This window comes from Rana temporaria, chromosome 3, assembly GCF_905171775.1.
Source record: "Rana temporaria chromosome 3, aRanTem1.1, whole genome shotgun sequence".
Lineage (NCBI taxonomy): Eukaryota > Metazoa > Chordata > Amphibia > Anura > Ranidae > Rana > Rana temporaria.
In genome coordinates, this window is record NC_053491.1 from 231,352,976 (window position 1) to 231,380,292 (window position 27,317).

The 27,317-nt window shown below is 42.5% G+C and overlaps 1 protein-coding gene across 4 annotated transcripts in view; it reads left to right on the forward strand.

The window, feature by feature from the left end:
• Nucleotides 1-27,317, forward strand: part of FAM193B (family with sequence similarity 193 member B) — an 87,363-nt gene that overhangs the window by 8,939 nt on the left and 51,107 nt on the right. For 3 of the 4 annotated variants that reach the window (XM_040344429.1, XM_040344430.1, XM_040344431.1), the window contains exon 2: nucleotides 13,728-13,970. The exons of the other annotated variant lie outside the window; for it this stretch is intronic. In XM_040344429.1, coding sequence (XP_040200363.1) covers nucleotides 13,728-13,970 — 243 coding nt within the window. The remainder of the gene's footprint in view (nucleotides 1-13,727; nucleotides 13,971-27,317) is intronic. 4 annotated transcript variants of the gene reach the window in all.

Genomic DNA, 27,317 nt, shown 5'->3' on the forward strand with positions numbered 1-27,317 from the left:
TGTTAAAAATTTAGTTTTTAGGGTGAACCCCCGCTTTAAATTGTGGCCCTCCAGCTGACGCAGAACTAAAAGTTCCATGAGGCATTGCCAGGCTGACAGTTGCAAGGATTACTCCCAAAGTCAGAGGCATGATGGGACCTGTAATTCCACAACAGCTGGAAGGCCACAGGTTGAGCACCCATACCCAGGAATAATTTGGGTCCTTTTTTTTTGTGTGCCATCTGTGCCCTATTCAATGGATTTACCTTAATTTTCCCTAAAGTGAAGCAAATGCACTTTTAGACCATTATCGTTGGAACAGATATCCTTGTTGGAAGATTTTCCCTCTATTCCTATACTGCCGACAACAATTTTCCCTTTGGGCCCTTTCACACGGGGTGGATCAGTAATGATCCACCTCCGTGTGTCCGTAAGCTCAGTGGGGATCGCTCCGTATATCCCCGCTGAGCCGGTGGCTGACAGGGCGGTCCCCGCACACTGTGCAAGGACCTCCCTGTCTTTTCTCCGCTCTCCCCTATGGGGGGATTGGATGAACACGGACTGTGTGTCCGTGTTCATCCGATCCGCAGACGGAAGAAAAAATAGGACATTCTTCCGTCTGCAAAATCGGATCTTTGCGGAGGCGGGTGATTACATCCGCTGACACCCGCAATCACATAGGGACCAATGTATGTCCCTTTTTCATCCGCAAACGGATGGATGAAAATGCGGACATACGGTTTGTCCGTGTGAAAGGGCCCTTTCTTTCAGTCCTGTTTACCGCGACCACTAGGACAAAATTGTTCCCAGCAGGAAAACAATTGCAATTACTGTAGATACTGGACACCTCTCAATCTTGGTTTTAGATGCACTTTTAGGTGACTTGAGAAAATACTATTTTAGATTTATTTTTACTTTTTTTTTCTTTTTTTTTCATTTTTTCGAGTAAACTTCAACATGAAGTTGTACCGTGTAAAAAAAATAATAATAATCAGCTGATCCAAAGGGACAGAATCGGCTGATTGAAGACGAGCTCTTCTTCATTTAAAGGCAAAGTTCGCTTTTAAAACGGCAAATAAATAATAAATGCACATATTTTTGCATAAACAAAAAGTGCATTTCTTATTTTTTCCTACAGGAGTCTGCAAAGTATTGCAATGATATGTGGATCAGTGGTGCAATATCGGGCTTTTGCAGACCTTCCCTCCAGCTTTCTTGCCTGTACCTCTGTATGGACTTCCTAATTAGAAAGCTGAAGGGTGTGTCCATGAACTATGAGGGCATCAGTGCCCTCACAGTCCATTGAGAATTGCAGGCAGTCTGCTGCAAAGGCAGACGGGACTTGCAGTTTCTTAATTCACAAATTGAATGACACGGCTGCACGAGCAGAGCCCCACACAGCCGTGCTATTTTTAAAATGTGACAGCAAGTGTCGGGAGAAGATCCCCCCCTCCCACTGTCACAGTGGAAGGTTTGAGGGGGGGGGGTGAGTGGAGCACAAGCTAGAACATATACACCCTAAATATGAGTGTAACACATAAGTTTGAAAGGTTAACTTGGTTGTAAAAATATATGCAAACCCCGATACAATCTTGTTTACATGTAAATAGAAAAGTAATTTTCACTATTTTTAAAACTGCATTTATCTAAATTTAGAGCAGCTGTGTATGGTAACCAGTCAGCGTCTATCTTCCATCATGTTTGGCTGAGCTTTGAAAATGAAAGATGGAGACTGGTTGGTTGCCATTCACATCTTTCCCAGATTCTAACTTCTCCAGTTATTATACATTCCTCTCAGTGCTTCCGTGTTGTGTTTACATCAGGAGTATAATGATGTTACAAGTGATGTAAAGGCACTTCTTCTGAGTATGGAGGCTGGTAAATCGCTTATACAACCTGAAAACCGGTGGGGGAAGCATTGTTGAGGTTTACAGGGGGAGCGGTCTGTGTCTGCTTTTGTGTACAGCTGTAGTCCCAGGAGCGCACACTTAAGAGTGGCCCCAAGGGGACCCTGCAAGGCAGTTGCCACCCTATAGACATAATTGTGTTCTTCCAGGTGTTTTTGTTTCAGAAACAAGGGTATTGCGGACAAAGGGAAATGGCAATTGATCAAGTATCTGCTTCTACATTTTGTTTGGGCCTTTATGCACACTGGCGTCATAAACCAACCAATCAGGTCAGAAAGGCAAACATTCTTTAAAGCGGTTGTATACCCGCTGATGTGTTTTTTTTGGTATACCTGTAAGAAAAAAGGCATAATGAGCTAGTATGCACCACATACTATCTCATTATGAAATGCTTACCTTTAGAACGAGGCGGTATCTCAGCCGTTCCTTTCCGAGGGAGATGACCTTTTGCCTCGGCATGTCTTCCGGGTATCGCGGCTCGGTTTCTCAGCCGGTCCTTGCCGAGGGAGATGACATTTTGCCTCGGCGTGTCTTCCGGGTATCGCGGCTCGGTTTCTCAGCCGGTCCTTGCCGAGGGAGATGACATTTTGCCTCGGCGTGTCTTCCGGGTATCGCGGCTCGGTTTCTCAGCCGGTCCTTGCCGAGGGAGATGACATTTTGCCTCAGCGTGTCTTCTGGGTATCGCGGCTCGGTTTCTCAGCCGGTCCTTGCCGAGGGAGATGACATTTTGCCTCGGCGTGTCTTCCGGGTATCGCGGCTCGGTTTCTCAGCCGGTCCTTGCCGAGGGAGATGACATTTTGCCTCGGCGTGTCTTCCGAGTATCGCGGCTCGGTTTCTCAGCATGTCCTTGCCGAGGGAGATGACATTTTGCCTCGGTGTGTCTTCCGGGTATCGCGGCTCCAGCGCTGAGTGGCTGGTGCAGCAATATCGTCACTCCCACGCACAGGAGACTTCTTTCCGGCAAGGTCCGGCATTTGCCGGGCTTTTAGCCGAGAATCCCTGATGCGCCGCTGAAGTCAGCGGCGCATTGCAGGGGGAATGCGCCGCTGACTTCAGGTTTAGGAGATATTATTCTTTACAGGTAAGCCTTATTATAGGCTTACCTGTAGGTAAAAGTTCAAAAATTGACTATATAACCACTTTGACAGATCTGAATGCCATACTATGTTCTTCTATGTACTTTTGTACACTTGGTGTTCCGAAGTGTTTACAAATTACATTCACCCCAGCAGCTGCAGTGGATGGTACATTGTGCGATTCGGCTGAAATCAGCATGGTGATCATGCGCTGAGCTCCGTGGGTGGCATATCTTTTGAGCAGACTTTGAGATGTCACACAGACATCTCAAAAATGTAAGTATCGGCTTCACGGTGTGAGGCAGTGGATTGCCTCACACTGCGCTGATAAAAGGTACTACATGTAGTACTTTTTTTTGCTCAGCACGCTGTGCCCACGCTGTGTAAACCAGGCACATAGGAGGCAAGGCCATGTAGAGGAACTGCACTGGAATAGCCACCCAAGGCAGTCCCACCACATCTGGTGTGAACCAACCCTCGATGTTTAGGTGCGCTTACTAAATCAAGAAAGAATTGTTGCACGTATGTAAACGCATATAAACCTGCTTTAAAGTAGGAACATCTAAATGCAGAAACCTGATCTAGAAATCATAAAGTTGTGCATTTAAAAGAAAACTGTTAATAAACACGTAGTACTATTGTACTACATGCGTTTATTAACAGTTTAAGACTAGGTTCACATATGTGCAGGGCTAGTTTTAATGTGATTTTGTAAAAGGAGCTTGGTGTGGTTTTGTTCAGCAGTTAAGGTGCAAATTTTTAACATGTATGACACGTGAAATCGCACCTGAAGCGGACTGAAATTTGTACTTGCGTTAAAAAATCGCACTGCGGCTAGCCTGCACACATGTGAACTGGCTCCATAGAATGTGGGTTCGGTTCACGTCATGTCATGTGAATCAGATGCGGCTCAAAGCGCATGCAATTCGCATATATGTGAACTGGGACTCAACCTTCCTTAGTTTCACTTTTACCACCAATGTCAAGTTGCCTGAGCAAAGATCCAACAAGCAATAGGTTAGAACTCATAAAAAAAGATAATGAGCACCCTGGAAAGGGAAACAAAGCTGTTTCGAATCTTGTTGGTTTTGGCAGGGAACGGCCCAGATTGGATCCATCTATGGGCAGGCTGACTGTACCCGATAGATCGACTGCAATTCTTTTAATCTGTTTTGTTTTGCCTTAGTATCGTATACAGGTGTATATAAAAAAATGAGAATATCTTGGTGCGCTCCATCAGACAATTGTTGTCCAACTTTCCGCCAACAAATGTTAGATGGCAGGCTAGTAAATTTTCGGCGGACAATGGTCTGTTATATGTCAGATTGTCCTATCGTCTGTACCAAAGTACAAACACGCATGCTCGGAATCAATGCTCACCAAACACGACATTAGCAAATTTTGCCCAAAGGGTGGCGCTTAAGAGCTGAAATTCCACGTAGTACATCACTACGTTCGTGTTTGTTGGCCGACAATTGTGTGCCGTTAGTATGCAAGACAAAATCCAGGCACATGCCCTTCAGACAAAAGTCTGACACTTTGACGAAAATCCGATTGTGTGTGCGAGGCTTGAGTAACACAAGGTCATTGCTAATGAAGCTGGCAGTTCAGAGTGCTGTATCCAAGCATATTAATGGAAAGTTGAGAGGAAGGAAAAGGTTTGGTAGAAAAAGGTGCACAAGCAACAGGGATAACCACAGCCTTGAGAGGATTGTGAGGCAAAAGCCATTCAATAATTTGGAATTTGGTGGAGATTCAAAAGGATTGGACTATGGCCCTTGTCGGTGCGTCAAGACACACACACATACACATATCCAGGACACTGTTGCATTCCTTTTGTTAAGCCACTTCTGAACCAGAGACAATGTCAGAAGCGTCTTACCTGAACTAAGGAGAAGGAGGACTAGACTGTTGCTCAGTGGTCCAAAGTCCTATTTTCGGATGAAAGTCAATTTTGCATTTTATTTGGAAATCGAGGTCCCAGTGTCTGGAGCAAAAGTTGAGAGAGACGGCATCCAAGTTGCATGAGGTCCAGTGCAAAGTTTTTACTACCTGTTAGCGATTTTGGAAGCCACGTCATCTGTTGGTGTTGGTCCACTGTGTTTTATCAGCTGGCTTCTGTCGAACTTGCATGCTGAAAAATCAGCAGTCGGTCAACTCCAAAATCAGCGCAGCCCTCTACCAGGAAATTCTAGAGCACTTCATGCTTCCCTCTGCTGACCAGCTTTATGGATTTCATTTTCCAGTAGGATTTGGTAACTGCTCACACCAATACCTGGTTTAATAATGGTATTACTGTGCTTGATTGACCAGAAAACTCGCCTGACCTAAATCCCATAGAGAATCTGTGGGGTATTGTCAAGAGGAAGATGAAAGTCATCAGACCCAACAATGCAGATGAGCTGAAGGCCGCTATCAAAGCAACCTAGGCTTCCATAACACCTCGGCAGTGCCACAGGCTGATTGCCTCCGTGGCAAGTCGCATTGAGGCAGTAATTCATGAAAAAGGAGCCCAGACCAAGTGTTGAGTGCATCCTATACTGTACATGGACATACTTTTCAGTAAGCAAACATTTCTGTATTAACCACTTGCCCACCGGGCCTATTTTGGCACTTCTCTCCATGTAAAAATCACAATTTCTTTGCTAGAAACGTAATCGGAATCCCCCAAACATTATATATATATATATATATATATATATATATATATATATATATATATATAATATAATATAATATAATATAATATAATATAATATAATATATATATATATTTTAGCAGACACCCTAGGGAATAAAATGGGCGGTCATTGCAACTTTTTTTTCTCTAACAGTATTTGCGCAATCATTTTTCAAACGCCTTTTTTTTGGGAAAAAAAAAGTTTCATGAATTTAAAAATAACACAACAGTAAAGTTAGCCCAATTTTTTTTGTATAATGTGAAAGATGATGTTACGCCGAGTAAATAGATACCTAACATGTCACGCTTTAAAATTGCGCACACTCATGGAATGGTGCCAAACTTCGGTACTTAAAAATCTCCATAGGCGACGCTTTAATTTTTTTTTACAGGTTACCATTTTCGAGTAACAGAGGAGGTTATGTTATGCTAGTGCTAGAATTGTTGCACACGCTCTAACGCACGTGACGATACCTCACATGGTGTTTGAACAGCGTTTACATATGTGGGTGGGACTTGCATGCGTGTTTATTTATTTTTTGATCATTTTTATTCCTATTACAAGGAATGTAAACATCCCTTGTAATAGGAATCACTGTGTCAGGTCCTCTTTATGGAGAGATGTGGGGTCAAATAATTCACCTATCTCATGCGGACAGCCGTGATTGTTGCTTTGTTTACTTCTGGGGTACACGGGTGTGACGTCATAACGTCGTGCCTGGGCCTCCGACTGGTCACCAGTCATCTCTATGCTTCCCAGCCAGCGCTGGCCGATTCGTTCTTCTGGCCCCCGATGGCATGGGAGAGCCAGGAGAAGCACCAGATGGCGGCGGGAAGGGGGGGGGGGGGGAAACGTCAATGTCAAAAACATGATGTGTCATTTAGTTAATATGTAAAGTAAAAAAAAGGCAATTTATTCTTAAATATATTACAAGTTGCAGCCCATGCATTTCAATGGAAGCCATTCAAATGTATGTGATTTTAAAAAGATTCCTGCAGTACTTTGATGCAACTTTCAAGTGACCAGAGTGCCATCGACTGCTATGTAAACTCTCAAAAGTCGCACCTTAATGTTATCAATGCAATCGTTGCGGAACAGTCAAAGTCTAAGTCGACAGCCAAAGTCGCATCCAAGTTGCACCTATTAAAATTATTAATCGAAACTGCAATGGAAAAAGCATGATTGGAGTCTCACAAGTGTAAATTTAGCTTTATTTTTTGTTCTGCTGTCTCGGTTTTCAAGTCTGCTCAATCCATGAACATTTGTAGACGAGATTTAGCAGGGTGGATAAAAATCAATCATTAAAAAAAAAAAAAAAAGTTTTTTTTTTTTTTTTTTTTTTTTATCTAATTTATTTTATTAAAATGCATTTGGAGTAAAAATCTATCTAAGGATAGTTTTCTGTTTAAGATATATTATTAATTTAGTTTTATTTAGCATGAGATGGAGCAGGAGGCTGTATATTCTGCAATATTTTAATTTTTGGTAAACTCATTTAATCCAAGCGCTGCAAGCTGAGACGACATGCACTGCATTGATGCATTCACACAATTTCACAGTAACCATGAGATAAACCATAGTTCAGGAATATTCCTTTATCCCATTGTTTTGCAAATCTTTGTACACTACAAACTGTATGATTGCATCGTCGCTGATATCGCCGTTTTGCTAACCTTACAGCTTATTATTCTAAATAGGAAATCTTGATTTTGTTTGTAAATATTAAAGATTCTAACTACCAGCAAGAAGGAGTTCTTACATTTAAAGAACACCTGTCATTTCCGTCCAATTAAAGTGAATGGGACTGTCGGTGAGTCAACAGCAGGTTAGAGGAGGAGTCACTGAGGGACAGAGATGATAGTTGCGCTTTAAAAATGATGATCCAGTTGATTTAAATCAAATCCACCCTGATATTTAATTATATTTAACCGCTTCAGCCCCGGAAAGGTTTTACCCCCTTCCTGACCAGAGCAATTTTACAGTTTGGCACTGCGTTGCTTTAACTGACAATTGCACAGTCATGCAATGCTGTATCCAAACAAAATTTGCGTCCTTTTTTCCCACAAATAGAGCTTTCTTTTGGTGATATTTGATCACCTCAGCGGGTTTTTATTTTTCGTGCTATAAACAAAAAGAGCAACAATTTAGGAAAAAAAAGTTTTTCTTGCTTTAATATCCCAAATTAAAAAAAAAAAATTTCTTCATTAGTTTAGGGCAATATATATTCTTCTACATATTTTTGGTAAAAATAAAATGCAATATGCGTATATTGATCGGGTGGCGCAAAAATTATGGCGTCTATAAAAGTTACAGCGTCTAACTATAGGAAAGATTTATGACATTTTTGTTTTTTGTTTTTTATTTTATTTTTACTAGTAATGGCGGTGATCTGCGACATTGCGGTGGACAGATCAGACACTTTTGACACATCTTTAGGATCATTGACATTTATACAGTGATCAGTGCTATAAAAATACACTGATTACTGTGTAAATGTCATTGGCAGGGAAGGGGTTAACACAAGGTACGATCAAAAGGTATACTGTGTTCCCAATTAGAAACACTAACTGTATGGGGATAGGACTGACTGGGGGAGGAGAACTATCGCTGTTACTACTTAGTAGGAACAAACAATATGTCTCCTCTCGCACACAACAAAAAACAAAAATGCCCATGGGACTTTTAAAGGGCACACCTCGGGTAAAAAGTATCAATGATTGATTTAAAAACCACAATTAATACAAGAAAAGAAAACAACATATTAAATGTCGACATATAAATCAATATTGCATTTTTATCATAGACCTTTCCATGAGATCTGGTTGTGTCATGCAGATGACTGTAAATAGTCTAGGGTGACTGTGTTAGGTCTCAACGCATTTCACAAGAAGTCTTGCTTCTTCTAGAGGAGCACAGATAGATGCAGATGATGGAGGACTCCTGGCCTACTAGCTGATATGGTTGACTCTTTTTAACGGTCAAAGAAAAAAAAAAAAAAAAAAAAAATATATATATATATATATATATATATATATATATATATATATATATATATATATATATATAACCGGAGCGCAAGATGTATGTCCCAAACCGGGAAGGCCCACACCCTGTGAGGGAGACATGAATGCAACCGTGGCCGGTCTATGGCAATATGTCTCCTCTGACAACAGGAATTTGTGTTTTTACACACATAAATCCCTGTGCTGGCTTTCGTGCCTGCAATCTCGGCCACGCGCATTGGGTCCCCTGCCAAGCAGTGCGTGCGCCCCCTGGCGGCTCTTAAACGGAAACAACGTTCCCATGCAGGGTTTCACCCAGCAGAGCCATTCTGCTGACGTATATCTTAGTGAGCCATTCGGCAAGTGGTTGAAGTGTTTGTAAAGCTTCTTGCACAGAGCAGCCCCGATCCTCTTTTTCTGGGGTCTCCCACCGGTGCTCCAGGACCCTCATCTTCATCAGATTCGCCAATGGAAAGCCACTTTGCCTAGGGTCTCGAACAATTGTCACCTTAAAGTGGAGGTTCACCCGGAAATGTAAATTTTTAACATTAGATTGATGCTCATTTTGTCTAGGGGAATCGGGTAGTTTTTTTAAAAACAAAGCAGTACTTTCCGTTTTAGAGAGCGATTTTCTCCGCCGCTTCCGGGTATGGGCTGCCGGACTGGGCGTTCCTATTTGATTGACAGGCTTCCAACGGTCGCATCTATCGCGTCACGAGTAGCCAAAAGAAGCCGGACGTCGGTGCGCAAGCCCCGTATAGAGCCGCACCGACGTTCGGCTTCTTTTGGCTACTCGTGACGCGATAAATGCGACCGTCGGAAGCCTGTCTGAAACCTGTCAATCAAATAGGAACATCCAGTCCCGAAGACCATACCCGGAAGCGGCGGAGAAGATCGCTCTCTAAAACGATAAGTACTGCTTCGTTTTTAAAAAAACTACCCGATTCCCCTAGACAAAATGAGCATCAATCTAAGGTTAAAATATTTTTTTAGGGTGAACTCCCGCTTTAATGCATAGACTTTACAACCACTTCAAAGTGTAACTAAAGGCAAATCTTTTTATGTTTTTGGGAGAGGGATTAGACCACCTGTGTCTGTTGTTTATTTCTATCTCTGCCCCCATTGGGGAGATTTGTCTTCTCTTTTTGTCAAGTTTACTGTTATATTTTAAAGTGAAAATAAAAGAAAATCCCAAATATTGGGTTGTCCCCTTAATAGTAATAGATGGGACATCTTCCGATTTGGACACCTGGGATTTCTTCACTAGTTTAGAGGGATTTCCTGTTTACGCTATCCAAAATGGGGGGGGGGGGGGTTAAAGATTTGCCTTTAGTTCTATATTAAAGCTGTAATGTATGCAGCTTTTAATGCTTGTGCAGGGAAAGGAGACCAAGCACTTTCAACATAAGCGAGGACTCTATATAGGTCTGCAAGAAGAAAGGTAAGGTTCAAAGGATCACTAAAGGAAAACAATTTTTTTTAGCTAAATAGCTTCCTTTACCTTACTGCAGTCCTGGTTTCATGTCCTCATTGTTCGTTTTTGCTTTGAAGTTGCTGTAATTCTGCTGTGATCTCCACACTTCCTGCTTGTCTGGCTCCTTATGAAAAAATCTCATGGCAGCTTTTCACTGTGGTCCAAGCTGTGTGTCTAAAACTCCTCCGAACCAATCGGATTCATTTTAAAAACAAAACACTGCCCTGGATTTGTTTTGTTTTTGTTCTGTGGGTCTCTTTACTTCACAGAAACATGAAACCAGTTTAAAACCGAAAGTGAAACTGCAGGCACATTATATGATTGAATTTAATCTATTTTTAATCATTTTTACAAGGAATCAGTTAACTTTTATGTCTCAATACCCTGTGTAAACAGTCATTTCAGCAAAAAATGTTTTTTCCCTTTAGGGAATCTTTCCAAATGTTTGAGCTTTTGTCTGACTTTAGTATTGGAAGAATGCTGTCATAAAATATGGCTTCAGGCGTAACTGGATGTATCCAAATGTTAAAACACATTCCATACTTCTTTTACAAAATGAAAATATTTGAGCACATGCTGAAGGACGCAGATATGTAAAGCTTTGACTGGTTTCCATCTGATGATGATCTGTATTCAGGCGGTCCCCGGGTTACTTAGATACAAAGGGAGGAAATCTCCCCCCTAGGAAGGGAAATTCACTCCTGTATGGCTACACATCGAAGTGCCTCTAAAACAACTCTAAAGCGCTGATAGTTTTTGCTGTGTGTTTTTTAGCAGTGCTTTTTGGGAGCTAAAATGTGCCACTGGGACCTAAAATAAAAACGGATAATTACCTTCAAGGGGAAGGCGCCATGACGTTGTCTCGGGAAGTGGGTAAGGTCCCCGTTTTACCCCCCTCCGAAAGCTGCCAAATGGGGGTGGAACTCCGCTTTAACCCTTCCCTATGCTATCCAAAAAACGTAAAGTATATTTTTGTCTGGAGCTACATTTGGAAAATGTACCCGTTCTGACTTACAAACTATTTCAGCTTAAAGCGGGGGTTCACCCTGTTAAAAAAAAAAAAAAAATGTTTTTTTTTTATTAGACCATTACATTCGGCATCGTAGCGCGAGCTACGGTATGCCGGTCTTACATTTTTTATCCCCGTACTCACTCACTGTGCTATCGATGATTGAAGAATCCGGGGAATGGGCGTTCCTATGGTGAGAGAAGGTGATTGACGGCCGGCCCTGGCACGTCACGCTTCTCCGGAAATAGCCGAAATAGGCTTGGCTATTCACGGCGCCTGCGCATAGCCTGTGCGCAGGCGCCGTGAATAGCCGAGACCTACTCCGGCTGTCTTCGGGGAGCGTGACGTGCCAGAGCCGGCCGTCAATCATCCTCCCTCTCCATAGGCACGCCCATTCCCCGCGGGAGTCGGATTCTTCAATCATCGATAGCACAGTGAGTACGGGGATTAAAAATTTAAGACCGGCATACCGTAGCTCGCGCTACGATGCCGAATGTAATGGTCTAATGATGTGAAGGAGGGTGAACCACCGCTTTAAGAACAAACCTACAGACCCTATCTTGTTTGAATCCTGGGGACTGCCTGTATATGTATAGAAAAAAAACCCTTGTGTATTGGTATGTTTTTATTGGTGAAGGCCTCAAGATTGAGGAAGAGTGGTAAAAATATGTCTCAAGGTGTGCATTAAAAACTGGCCATTCTTATTAACAAACGGCCCTTTCTGCCATTGTATTAGGAATAGTCAGAAAGAAGACACAAATGCAGTGTATTGTATATTTGATCGTGACACCCCAAAACATAATGTGGATCCTGGTGGTCTAGACCAGCCTTTTTTCACCAGGGTGCCTTGAGGTTTCTTCAGGGGTGCCTTGGCAAAATGCCTAAAAATTGCCCCACAATTGTATACAAGCCAGCAGATGAAGTCTGCCTTTTAGGCCCCTTTCACAGGGAAACCCTGCTCGGATCCGCCTGCCCGTTTTTCAGGTGGTTCTGAGCGGGCCATCCATTGACTCCTATGGGGAGACGGATGTCAGCAGGGATGTGTCTACTGACACCAGTCTGCCATCCGATCCGCTGAAGACATATGTATGGCGATACGTTCGCCATCCGTCTTGGCGGTCGCATGATATCTGATGAAAACGGACATGCTGTCTATTTTCGTCTGATCTCTCCATAGAAATCAGCAGGGCTCTGACAGGCCCCTCCCCACGGACCTGTCATCCACCAGCTCAGCGGAGAGCAACAGAGAGATCTCCTGCTGAGCTGGCAGACTCCTCTAAAACTGATCCGCCTCGTGTGAACGAGGCCTTAGTTACGCAAATCCATAGTTTTTTTTTATTGTGCACCATTAAGACCTTCTAGCCGCCGGCATCCTAACAACCAATGACCCTCCCCTGCCCCTCTTTGTCAGTGCTGAGTGATTGAAAAAAACTCAGGGAGAAGAGAAGCCCAGAAATACTAGTCAGTACCAGTGTGCAAAAGTGTATTGGATTTGGAAGAATAAATCGCCTCCTAACTTTGGGTATCCTATATGTGTGAATGTTGATGCATTATGTTAAACTATTAGAATAGTTTTTTACATTATAGAATAGGGTGCCTCCAGTCTAGACTGTCTAAAATTTTAGCGGGTGCCTTGAGAGTGTCCATAATTTTAGCGGGTGCCTTGAGATCGTCCATAATTTTAGCGGGTGCCTTGAGATCGTCCATAATTTTAGCGGGTGCCTTGAGATCGTCCATAATTTTAGCGGGTGCCTTGAGATCGTCCATAATTTTAGCGGGTGCCTTGAGATCGTCCATAATTTTAGCGGGTGCCTTGAGATTGTCCATAATTTTAGCGGGTGCCTTGAGATTGTCCATAATTTTAGAGAGTGCCTTGAGATTGTCCATAATTTTAGCGGGTGCCTTGAGATTGTCCATAATTTTAGCGGGTGCCTTGAGATTGTCCATAATTTTAGCGGGTGCCTTGAGATTGTCCATAATTTTTAGCGGGTGCCTTGAGATTGTCCATAATTTTTAGCGGGTGCCTTGAGATTGTCCATAATTTTTAGCGGGTGCCTTGAGATTGTCCATAATTTTTAGCGGGTGCCTTGAGATTGTCCATAATTTTTAGCGGGTGCCTTGAGATTGTCCATAATTTTTAGCGGGTGCCTTGAGATTGTCCATAATTTTTAGCGGGTGCCTTGAGATTGTCCATAATTTTTAGCGGGTGCCTTGAGATTGTCCATAATTTTTAGCGGGTGCCTTGAGATTGTCCATAATTTTTAGCGGGTGCCTTGAGATTGTCCATAATTTTAGCGGGTGCCTTGAGATTGTCCATAATTTTAGAGGGTGCCTTGAGATTGTCCATAATTTTTAGCGGGTGCCTTGAGATTGTCCATAATTTTTAGCGGGTGCCTTGACAGAAAATAAGGTTAATTCAGATATAATTTTGATGAAGAGATGTTGCTGTTTTGTCTTCGCATCTTCTTCGGTGAAGATGGTTGTTAAAGGAAAGCAAGATTTATTTTTTATTTTTTATGGTTTGATATTTAAACTGAGACCCATTTTTATGTTCTTGGGCTGTATTTTGAAATCCATCACTCTGTTTTTTTAATTTTAGGTATTGCCTTCTTCAAGTGAGTTTGTACAAACGTGCTGCCTCTTGTGTCACCGGGAAAGGAAAGATTGGTTGGGTTCAGCGCCTCACAATGGGGTGCTCTCTGCCATGGATGAAATTCCTGCTTCTTTCATGCCTTCCTTGGCACAGAACCTTTTGGGTGAAATGCCGCTATGGATTTGTCAGAGCTGCCGGAAAAGCGTGGAGGAAGAGGAGAGACAGGCAATGCCAGAGCAGCCATTAGCGGTGAGTATTCTATCCAGTCTAATCTTAGCCGAGGACGTTCTGCTGTTCTGGTCTCCTTGGCTTTCTATTTTGCTGTAACTGACTTGTATTTTTTTCACACTGTTGCGCTTATTGCTTTTCTTACATATTGTGGTAAAGCAGAGTTCCACCAGTTTTTTCGTTTATTAAAAGTCAGCAGCTACCAAAAGCATAGCTGCTGACTTTGAATAAAACCGACACTTACCTGCCCCATGGTCCAGCAATGCGGCCACTCGGACTCTACTCGGTGCTGTCATTTTAATTGTGGGCACCTGGCCATGAAAGCTTATGGCTTCACGGCCGGGCGCGCACTGCGCATGCACCAGTCGCGCTGCACTCTGCTATTGGCCAGCCAATCTTCTGGGACCTGTGTTGTGTCCCAGAAGATCGCTGGCAGGGAGGGGTCACCTAGGCGGCCAAAAAGAGGAAGTGGGACATGAAGTCCCACTAAAAACAAATGACATGCCAAATGTGGCATGTCAGGGGGCTAGGAGTGCCTAAAGCGGAAGTTCCACTTTTGGGAACTCTGCTTTAAGTGGGGTACACACTATAAGAAAATCGGTTGAATGAACATCCAGTTTTCCTCAATATTTTCAGCAAGTTGAAACCGAAGATGGTACTAATTGTTTGAAAATTCTTGATCGACAATGGTTTTTGTTTTTTGCATGACTTGTTTACAGTTTTTGATCATATGCAGTCTTTCGTATCTGAATTTTCTCGTACAAAAACGGCACACATTAAAGTGGATGTAAACCCACTCTCATCCTTTCTAAACTACTGCCATAGTTCTGATCTAAAAGGATATACATGCCTCCTGCATGTATCCTTACTTGTCAAATGTCTCCCCCTCTGTCTGTTATAAGAACTGAAAAACTACAGATTCTGTGGGTGGATCTGTTGTCGGTGGGTGGAGTTGTGATGTCAGACTCCCCGCCCACCTTTATACTCCCCTTGTCAACATGCATTTTCTCCTGTGTATTCCTTACACTAAATTCTGCTATGATCACCAACATCCAGTCAAAATCCATAAAAGTAACCACATGACTTCAGAAAAGGGGTGGGAAATAAAAAATAATGCCTGTCTCAAGCTAGTGCATGAGATATGTAAATATCCTGTCACTCACAGCAGGGGGGGGAGAACGGACAAATGTTTTCTCCTGTTTGTCTGTTTATCTCACTGAAAAAAGAAAAGAGGATTGCTCAGAGCTGGCTTAACTATTTGTGGCAAGACTGGGCACAGATGATAGAAAATCTTATACTATATAAATTCGGGTTTACATCCACTTAAAATGAAAATCGTGCATTCTGTACGAGAAATTTTAGAGTTTGAAAAGTTTGAATCGGATGTTGAAAGTTATACAAAAATTGAACGATCGTACCTTGTCCTGAATTTTTCCTCCGATTTTTCTTATAGTGTGTACCCCACTTTAGACTTATTTGCTGTCCTTTTGATTTATCAATTTTTTCACGTTTATTTTTTTATATTTTTAAATTATGTTTTTGCTTGTCGAGTTTAGATAAAGTATGGTTGGGTAGCCATAGCTTGGTGTTGTCTACAGTTATTTATGAAATTTGCCCAATTTTGGTATAGTGGGTCAAGCTTTTAGGGCTCATTTAGACTGTTACAATAACACACTACACATATAAACATGCATTGTGTTAAGACAATTTAAAGTGGTTCTATGCATGAAGGTAAAAAAACTTCTATGTGTTGCTACCCCCTCAGCCCCCTCTAGTACTCACCTGAGCCATGTGCATGAGATCCACGGCTGTTCCGGGACTCCTCATTGGCTGAGATAGCAGCGGGAGCCATTGGCTCCCACTGCTGTCAATCACAGTGAGCCAAGTGGGGGGGGGGGGGAGATGGGTCGATCTGTGGCTTTAAAGGGGTTGTAAAGGAAAAATAATTTTTTTTTCATAATAAGCATCCTTTACCTGCAGACATTCCTCTTTTCACTTCCTCATTGTTCGTTTTTGCTTAGAAGTTGCTCTACTTCTTCTCTGTTCTGTTCACTTCCTGCTTGTCCGATTGTTACTCACCACCGTGAAGGGAGGCTTTACTGCAGTGGTCAGTAACGTGCTCGCCCCCTCCTGGGAACTACATCTGTGCGGCAGGATGCTCTCTACGTGTTGGAGGCTTCAAGGAGGTGTGAATTACTGGGTGTGCCGCAATGCATAGTGGGAAATGTTGTTCTTACATGAACGAGCGATGCAAACCAGGAAGTGAATGAGAGAACAGAAACTAGAATGCCGGAGGTCATATAGATGAAGGAATTTAATAGGTATTTACTATTTTTTTAACAGAATCATTACACTATTATGTCTGTCTGCCTTGCAGACATTAATTTTAGGCAACATTTTTTTTTCCTTTACAACTCCTTTAAGTGTCTTATTGATGTATAGAGTATGGCACAGGAGTGAGCATGCACTAGTGCCCCTATAAGCAAGCTGCTTGCTGTTGGGGACACTGGTCAAGGGGGGAGGAGCCAGGAGTGCTGGCAGATGACCTAAAAAGAGGAGGATTGAGGCTGCTCTGTGCAAAACCATTTTTCTAATTACCAGGGGGTACTTTTTCCCTTTTTGGGTTCTTTACCTAACAAATGGAAATGTTGCTAATACTGTTATCAATGTGTTTAACCCCTTCAATACAGGGCTTTTTATACCCACCTTCATACCGGGCCTATTCTGGCACTTCTCTCCTACATGTACAAATCATCATTCTTTTGCTAGAAAATTACTCAGAACCCCCAAACATTAAATATGTTTCTTTTAGCAGACACCCTAGGGAATAAAATGGCGGTAATTGCAACTTTTTATCTTGCACGGTATTTGCGCAATAATTTTTCAAACACTTTTTTTTGGGGGAAAAAAATGTTTTTATGAATTAAAAAATAACAAAACGGTAAAGTTAGCCCAATTTTTTTGTAAAATATGAAAGATGATGTTACGCCGAGTAAATAGATACCCAACATGTCATGCTTTAAAATTGCGCACACTCATAGAATGGCGCCATACTTTGTTACTTAAAAATCTCCATAGGTGACGCTTTGAAACTTTTTACAGGTTACCAGTTTAGAGTTAGAGGAGGTCTAGTGCTAGAATTGTTGCACGCGGCGATACCCCACATATGTAGTTTGAACGACGTTTACATACGTGGGCGGGACTTGCGTGTGCGTTCGCTTCTGAGCGTGAGCTCCTGGGGACAGGGGCGTTTTTAAAAAAAATGTTTTATTTATTTTTATTTTTTACACTTTTTTTTTTTTGACCACTTTTATTCCTATTACAAGGAATGTAAACATCCCTTGTAATAGGAATGGTTTGTGACAGGTCCTCTTTATGGAGAGATGCGGGGGTCAATAAGACCCCACATCTCTCCTCCAGGCTGGAAAGCATGAGATCGTGAAAAAAAATTCACCGATCTCATGCTTACTAGCCGCAATTGCGGCTTTGTTTACTTCCGGGTACCCGGGCGTGACGTCATCACATCGCGCCCGGTCATCTGGTCACCATTCATCTCTATGCTTCCTTTCCGGCGCAGGGCGATCCTTTCTCCGGGCCCCCAATGGCATGGGACAGCCCGGAGAAGCACTGAATAGCAGCGGGGGGGGGGGGGGGGAAATGTCCCTCCCGCCGCCGCCTATAAGAACGATCAAGTGGTGGAACCGCCGCTATGAACGTTCATATGGTGCGCAGGATCGCCGCCGGAACACAATGATATCTGAATGATGCCTCTAGCTGCAGGCATCATTCAGATATCACCGCACAAAGTCCAAGACGTCATATGACGTCCACCCGGGATGGGAGATCCCCTCTGTGGACGTCATATAAATATGTGCGGTATTGAAGTGGCTAAGTTTAGGTAGGAGATTGCAGACATGATACATGAGATGGTTAGAGATGGCAGACTGCATTTTTCTTGAGCTTGAATATATTACAATTGTGTATAAAAATATAAATATTTAATCGGTTTTGGCACCAAAATTTCCACTCAGTGCACCTCTATTACATGTAGAGTCTTTAATCACAAAATAAACCACAAGAGCCAGGGCAGATTAACCACGTCAGTGGTTTCCAACTGTGCCTGGCTACTTATCACTGCATATTATTAGCCTGTATAAACCTCCCTTGTGTGGACACCCAAAAGCCCTGAGACTACTGCTGGGGCATATCTGTCTTGAATGAAATCTTGGCAGCTCCAGCAGACTCAAATGATGCTCTTTAGTAATCCCCATTGCGTAGTACCTAGCAGCTATGTAAAAGGATGTATTGGGGGAAGGGATGAAGGAGCTGGGCCAGCACAGACAGTATTTGGATACTCCCAGATGTGGAGAGGGATATAACGGACAAGGTGGGAGGGGGCTGTGCTAGATTTGCCTCTTTTTGAAATGGTCACATTTTCTGGCAAGTTCAAAGGCTCTGTAAGTTAAATACAAAGTATCATTAACGGAGCTAAAAAAAAACAAAAAAACACTGCAAGGAAGCATTACAAACATGTATTTTTTTTTTTTTTTCCCTGTGTGTGTTTTTTTTTTTTTTGTAAGGTTCTCTTTAACTTTTTGTAAACATATACAAGATGAGTTAATGTCACAATAGCTGTAACTCATTTTATTTATGGTAGTGTGTGTTTAGCATTTGTTTTTCTGGTTGTCAGGAGAATTGTGTTGTGTTGGGCAATGCCCTCTCTTTATGACCCAAAGAACAAGAGGAAACAAGGTGCTAGGAAGTGTAACAGCAGCCACAAATACAGTTGTTGAAATCCATTCCAGTTTCCGGAGTTCTGACGCAACAAGGGCATATTTCCAGTTCACCAACCTTTCCATTTATCTAGCAGTGTGCCTTGGGGTGTGTAGGAAAAATGTTGGTGACCTTCATTGCAGTGCTTAGAGGAGCGTGTTTCTGTTCCTTGTACATTTGCATTTTTCTTCACTTAGGAAAGCACGTGATGGATTTATGTTCTATTTCACAGTCAGGGAAAAAGGGTAGTGAGAGGATTGAGAGAAGATGTGATTCATTTCCATGGCTTTCCTGGCATAGATCTCTATATCTATAGTACCTATCTATCAATCTATATCTATCTATCGAGATATATCTATATATAGAGATGATGTCAAAGGTGCCAGTCAGCTATACAGACAGCAGAGGCTAATGTTTTATGCGTTCTGTACATGGAGTTTGAGAGCAGCTGCAAGAAATACTGTATTGCATTAAATGCAGGTAAATCCCACAGATTATTTGATATGAATAATCCTGTTAATGTTTTTAAAACTTGGTTTCTGTGCATTTGTTTTTATTGTATATGCAATCATATAGTCATGTTGATTGCACAGCATGCGCCACTACACTAGAGCTGCACGATTAATTGTTTGAAGATCGCAATCTCGATTCACCCCCACCCCATCTCCAGGCTGGATGTGTGCGATTTTTTTAAACTCTCCGCCGGTGTCTTGTCGAGCTAGTTCCCCTATCGATATGGTTCCCTGCTTGACAGACGAAGCCCTCGGAGATTTCCGAACTTGATCAGCTGTACACGGCGCATGCGCGGCATCCAGGCTCATTCCTTAACATCGACGTGGACTTGGAGGATGTTAAAAAAAAGAGCCAGGAGGCCGAGCGAGCGCTCCATCCGGGTGAAGCGAGAACGTGAGGCCAGCTGGCCACTTTCAGCGAATTCCATGTCGCCCTGGACCTGTTGCTACAGCTGATCAGGCTCGGTGATTTCTGTCGGCTTGGATTGTGCCTGCGCAGTCAAGGGGGGGACCATATTGATAGGAGGAACCATATTGGCAGATCACCGGATCTGTGGAACGCAAATGGCGGATATAGGAACTGACGTTGGCAACCAGAGAGCGTGATGTGATGTGTGTGTGTGTATATGTATGTATGTATGTGTATATATGTGTATATATATATATATATATATATATATATATATATATATATATATATATATATATATATATATATATATATATATATATAATATTACACATGGCTCGACAAATCCCGGTCGCCATGGCGACTAGAAATAGGGTCCTGGCGACTTGGCTTGGAAGGCTTTTTTGTGAGCTGGCGCCATCTGGTGGTGAGCCGTTGGTATTACAAGTTAAGCAGCAATTCTAATGTAATTTTTCACTGCCATCTTCTTCCCTCTAATTAGAACCCCCAAACATTATATATATTTTTTATCCTAACACCCTAGAGAATATAATGGCGATTGTTGCAATACTTTCTGTCACGCCGTATTTGCGCAGTGGTCTTACAAGCGCACTTTTTTGGGAAGCAATTACACTTTTTTTAATTAAAAAATAAGACAACAGTAAAGTTATCCCCATTTTTTTTAATATTATGAAAGATAATGTTACGCCGAGTAAATTGATACCCAACATGTCACGCTTCAAAATGACGTCCTCTCGTGGAATGGCGACAAACTTTTACCCTTTAAAATCTTCATATGCAACGTTTAAAAAATTCTACAGGTTGCATGTTTTGAGTTACAGAGGAGGTCTAGGGCTAGAATTATTGCTCTCGCTCTACCAATCGCGGCGATACCTCACATGTGTGGTTTGAACATTTACATATGCGGGCGCTGTTCACGTATGTGTTCGCTTCTGTGTGCAAGCTCGTCGGGGCGCGTTTTCTGGCTCCTAACTTTTTTAGCTGGCTCCTAGATTCCAAGCAAATTTGTCATATATATATATATATATATATATATATATATATATATATATATATATATATATATATATATATATATATATATATATATATATATATATAATATACAAATTCAATTTTGATATGTTTGTATCAATAAGCATTATTACTTGAATGCAGTACTAAACCCAGAAATATATTTTTATTGTGGATTTTTACCAATTCCTAGGTGTGTGTGTGTTTGTTTTTTTTTTTTTTTTTTTTTTCTAGTGAATTATTTATTTTGCTAATGATCTGGCCAGTAAGTCTGTTTTGGTCTTACTTTACCAAACCGTCCAGCAAAAAAAGGGGTTGAGACAATTTTACATGAGCAGAGGTGCTTACAATGGTCAACTTTTATTCATTTATGTGAAACCTTTATTCCAAAATCCCCCCCAAAAAACTGTTGCTGTAATTGCTTAAAAAGCGCTAGCTGGAGTTCATCCTCAGTTTGTTAGTCAAGTACATATACAGTAAATCTGCTAGTCTAAAACCAGCCATACATGGAGTCAAATTCGGCTGGTTGAACAGGGACTGCCCAAGTTTCGATCCATTTACGGGGACTGTGATTGTGGAGAAGTCAATCTACAGATTGACTTCTTTCTCTACAACCACTCTGTTGGATTTTCCCCATTCCTGCAGCGCTGATCAGTTTATTCAGACAGCGGGGATGGGGGAAACCAGTCAGATTTTTTTGTTCAGGCCGTTGGTTGAATGAAAAAAACGGACTCCTCTTTGGGCTGCCTAACATTACTCTCTCTTCAGACCAATAATGCTGCTGTCCAAAGGTGTCTCCTGGTCCTCCACCCAGATTGGAGACTCCCTAAGACAGGAAGCGTGTTTTTGGCTGAAAAAAAAAAACCCCATGCAGTCACCACATTTAAGCATTGGTAAGTTGCGTTAAGTTGCAATATATTCAATTTCCGTTTTCGGCTTATTACTGCTTTAAGTGGGCATTATAGGGGAATGCCTTTTGAAGAACACGCGTGTATGGGAAGTTGCTGAACTATGTTTGACCAGAATATGATTTATCTTTCCGCCCTTTATCCCAACCCCTAGCTTATTTCATGTGGTAGGAATTGCACGTGATATATTTTTTTAAACAAAGTTCAGTGCTGACCTCCATTTTATTTTTTTGTGCAAATTCTTTACTCAAGAGTATCCAGCATTCACGGAAAAAAAAACAAAGACAGTATACATATACAACGTACAATGTGGTAGTGTTATAGCAACATCAGCATAGTAGTAAAACAGTGCATAAACCACAGTGTGCAACAATAGTAGGATCCGGCAGCAATATGGCAAGCGGACAAAATCCTTCAATGCAGTCGCATGACCAGACTATTTGTAAACGTGACCATACTGGGCAGTTTAAATATATAGGACAAAAAAAAAGAAAAAAAGATTCTATTCTTTGCAAGTGTGGTGCGAGTGGAAAAAATGCATAAGGATAGCAGGACAGGGTGGGGTTAAAAAAAGAAAACAAAAGAGGGGGAGGGTAATAGGGATAAAAAGGAGGGGGGGGGGGCGTGGGTATGATGGGCAAGGGGATCGTGGGGGTGGGGGGGTTCACTGGAAGAAATTTACTTGGTAAGTGCTCCCTCCGACAACGGCTTTGCCCTCGTCTGAGAATGTCAACATGTTCCAATGAATCCAAGTTTTAGAATATGCTCTTTTGAGGTGAGAGTACCAGGTCTTTCATCCTATTCAGTTATTTGACTTTCAAGCGCCATTGTGAAAATAGAGGAAGGGTGTGTGTCTTTCTGTCGCGTAGCAGTCGTAAGATAATTTTTTTGTCTGTTTTATTTATTTATTTTTTGTCTTCTTGGGGATGTTGGAGACATGTAAAAGAAAGAAGGCCAAGTCCTTCCCCTGGAAGGGTATAATCTGTGAATTCTATGCACCTTCTTCCAAAAGTGGTTTCTTTTTGGGCTTGACTAAAAAATGAGTAATCTGCTCCCCAACCGTCTTGGCATCTCCAGCATCGGTCTGAAACATTGGGGAAATATTTTTTTGGAAGTATTTTTTTTTTTTTTTTTTTTTTGGATATGCATGCAAATTGACAACTTCAGCACAAAATGGATAATAAGCCTGTGTTGGGTTAGATGGAAAGTTCTGCAAAAAGGAGGGTGTATAATCTTTGAAGTGATCATTTGAGAGTACATCTGGGAGAGGGTATAAGGAAGAGGGCCTGTCTCAACACAAAGCTGCTCAGTCAGTGTTTGCCAAAAGCTATCGGGGGGGGGGGGGGTGGGAGGGACCTCAGAAAATTTGTAAGTTGTAAAGCACTCCAAAAGTTGAGGCGGTAACGGACAACGGAACAGCCAGCGTCAAAATTTATGGCCAGTAATCTGAATTCAAGAGACGGGAGAATTGGAAGCATTGAGCTTCCAGGAAGAGCACAAAAGGGTCCTCTCTGGAGTCCTGGGTGAAAGTAAGGATTCCCCCGATATGGGGTAAAGAGTGGTGTGTGACGGCTATAACAAGGTATTAGAATGTGCAGGAGCACACTTTCAATATGGGTCCCAATGTTGTTTAAGATTTAAAGGGAGGTCTTCGAAGCACCAGACTGCTCAATGCAAAGGGACCTTGCTCTGTAACTGTTCGATCCCCAGCTAAAGCTTAAAGTGATTGTAAAGTCTTGTTTTAAAAATAAACTAAAAATAACAAACATGTCATATATGTGCCTCTGTGCAGTTGGTTTTGCACAGAGCAGCCTGGATCCTCCTCTTCTCAGGTCAATCTTTGCTGCTCCTGGCCCCTCCCTCCTATTGAGTGCCCCCACAGTCAAAGCGAAAATGTGTCCAATCAGACACTGAGCCCTCACCCTGCTCCGTCCCCTCTCTCACCTCATTTGTTGACTGACCTTGACAGCTGGGGAGCCAATCAGGCCAATCAGGGGGAATGTCTCGGGTAGCTTAGACATTCGTGGACATCGCCGGAGGGAGATGGGGCTCAGGTAAGTAATTGGGGGGGGGGGGGGGCTGGGTTGGCTGCTACACACAGTTTTTTATCTTTTTTTTTTTTAAACAGGAATTTTTTTTTTATCTTAATGCGTTCTATGCATTAAGATGAAACACCTTCTGCCTTTAAAACTCCTTTTAATGTCAGAATGTCTACACTAGTCAGTTAAAGCTCATACATAGTTACATAGTTAGTCAGTTGAAAAAAGACACAAGTCCATCCAGTTCAACCACAAAAAATAAAAAAACAACATACGCACGATACCAAAATCAGATGGAAAAATTTGTACGACGAGCTGTCTGGCGATTTTTCGGATCGTCCGCACGGTGCTTTCAACAGACAATTTCGCTTTTCGTCAGACAAAAGCTGGATGTGCAGACTATAAAAATGTTGTCGGATGTAAACGTCCAATTTTCATTTCATTAGTATGGTTTTCGTACGTAAAAAAAATCGTAAGAGCAAGACTATGCATGCTCAGAAACTAAAGAATACATACAAAACTATTCAACATGCTATGTCACTCCTGACGTATTCCGTCGTACGAAAATTTTCATATTGTTAGTAACCGCTTCACTTTTGACATGGGACTAACATGCAACAATAATCGGACATTCGGTCGTCCAAAAATCTAAGCGTGTACACAAGGCCTAAAGGAGTTGTAAACCCTTGTGTTTTTTCATCTTAATGTATCCTATGCATTGGTAAAAAAACTTCTGACAGTGACCGCCCCCTCGAGCCCCCCTGTTTCACTCACCTGAGTCCTGTAATTTCCACGGCAGTGGTGTGCTCTTGCTCTCTCTGCCTGGGGTTCTCGACTCTTGATTGGATAGATTGATAGCAGCGCAGCCATTGGCTCCTGCTGCTCTCAATCAGATCCAATGATGCAGGCGCTGGGGGGCGGAGCCAAGTCCTACATTCTGTGTCTATGGATGCAAATGCTGGACTCAGGAGCGTGCCCGCAATGTAACCACCCCCCCCCGGGGTAGCTCTTCTTCGGGGTTATATGATGTGGGTAGGAGCCGCCGAGGGACCCCAGAAGAGGATGATTGAGGCCACTCTCTGCAAAACAAACTGCACAGTGGAGGCAAGTATGACATGTGTGTTATTTAAAAAAAAAAAGTCTCCCCAAGTGGGTCGCTTGGTAATCTTTCTGTGTATCGGGTACCACTATACTGCTGTGTCACTTCGGTAGAGTTAGGAGGTGTCATCCTAGTCTTGTCCTCCTATGAGCCCATATAAATTCAATAAACGGGGCATTTGTTTGCCTGAAAAAGGCCAAATGGATGTGAATTGGCAGTGCTTGGAGCAAGTACTTACTGTAAGTTAGGTAGCAATGACATTTTAATAATGTTACATCGCCCAAACCAGCAGAAAAGGCCTTGACTCTCTTTGTGGAATAAGAACGATATGTTACAGAGCAGGAGGGAGTACGTTTGCAGAGGAACGGTTCTAGGGAGAGGGAAACGAGGAGTGGTGATAGGTGACACATCTGCCTAGTAACCTTGGGAGGGGTTCAGAGAGAAGTTCATTCCACACTTTAACTTGAGCTGTTAATGCAGAATAGACGTTGGTGATCCATTTGACCATCCTGTCCCCCTAGACCAGTGTTTCTCAATTCCAGTCCTCAGGCCCCCCCAACAGGTCAGGTTTTCAGGATTTCCCTCAGATGAAAAGGCTGTGGTGATTACTAAGGCAGTGAAACTGATCAAATCACCTGTGCAAAATTATGGAAATACTGAAAACCTGACCTGTTGGGGGGGCCTGAGGACTGGAATTGAGAAACACTGCCCTAGACCCACGTAACACAGCACTGCAAATATAAATGGCCAGCTAACGTGGTCAAACGCCTTCTTGGTGTCAGTACCCAGAAACACGGAGAGTGTGTTTGAGAGGTTGGCCATGTGGATTAGATTTAGGACTTTTGAGACCCTTTCACACTGAGGAGTTTATCAAGCTCTTTTGCGTTGAAAAAAGCACCTGAAAATCTCAAGCAAACTGCTTCTCTTTTAAAATAAATAAATGTGTTTACACTGAGGTTGGTGCACTTCCATTGCAGTGAAAAAAATCCTGCTTACAGTATATTTGGAGCATGTTTGGGGAGCTCAAAAAGTGCTCCAAAAACACACCTTCCCATTGAAAGCAAGGAAAAACGCAGTAAAACCGTAGCCTAAAAGTGTCTACTATGTGTGTTTTACACCTTGTAGTGTTGTCTCAGGCCTCTCGTCTTGGAATAAAGCCAATTTGGTCGCGGTAAACCAGTTGAGCTAGGTGTGGTTGCATACGGATGGCAAGGGGACGTTGGGTCCTATGACCTAGGGTGTTAAACATTTTCACTATCTGTGGGCCCAGGTGTGTCAAGAAGAGCTGGTAGTATTTAAGCGTGAAGCCATCTGGGCCTGGTACTTTCTTTGGCTTAGATCAGGGATGACCAACCTTTTGAAGAGCGAGGGCCACTTAAGCGACTTGGTAACCGGTCGTGAGCCACAATGAGCGGAGCGTGTTGATGGCATGTCCGTTTCTGTTCTGCTCCTTTCTTTTTTTTGCGGATCGGATTGGAGGTAGGACACAAGTCGGTTTATGTCCGCCACTACTTATGCCGCGTACACACGATCGAAAAAAAGTCAGATGGACTTTTTTCATCGGAAATTCCGATCTTGTGTGGGCCCCATTGGACTTTTTCCTTCGGTGTTTAGAAATAGAACATGTTTTATTTTATTTTCAATGGGGAAAAAAAAGATAGGAAATTCCTATTGTCTGTGTGCAACTCCGACATAGAAAAAACCCACGCATGCTCGGAAGCAAGTCGACGCATGCTCGGAAGCCTCGAACTTAATTTTTCTCGGCTCGTCGTAGTTTTTTTACGTCACTGTGTTATGGACGGTCGGAATTCGGTCTGACAGTGAAAAATTCCATCGGATTTTAGGCCATCGGAAATTCCGATCGTGTGTACGGGGCATTAGAGGTGAATGGAGGGTCCAATTGGTGTGCTACAGTTTACTCGCACCGTAGGTGCAAAGCAGTGTACCTTTTTGGCTTTCCTGCACTTTGCAATAGACTTCTATTATATTCTGCAGGTTTGGTGCACTTTCAGAAAGCTAACCAAACTCGCAGGTAATAACAGAAGTCTTTGGCTCAGTGCAGGTAACCTGCAAGTAAACTGCTCTGCATCTGCTGATCAGTTTGAAAGCAGCCCAGTAACCACTGCAGAACAGATATGCACATATATATACACTGTGATTTTAGTAATAAACTGACCTTTTAATAACCGTATTCTATTCCATCCCAGAGCAGGAGGTCGCAGGCCACATCAGAGGGCTCAGCGGGCCACATGTGGCCCCCGGGCCACTGGTTGGTCACCCCTGGCTTAGATGATAATTAATAATTGTCCAATGTGGAAGGTGGAAGGAGGCGGTGTAGTCCTCAATAAGTGCTTGAGGCATCGATCCAGAGGGCAGGTTGTACAAAGCCTGCTAAACCTTGCGGAAAGTGGATGCTATTTGGGTGGGGAGGGTGGACCACTATTTTTTATTTTTTTTCCCACAGTAGTAGTACATTGAATTTTTTGCTGGGAAAGTGCAGCCATTGTTTTACATGCCATAGAGTTAGATCAGAGGGTCTTGGAAGTCTGGACTGTATTCTTGGTCTTGAAAACATTGTTTAGACCAGGTTCTT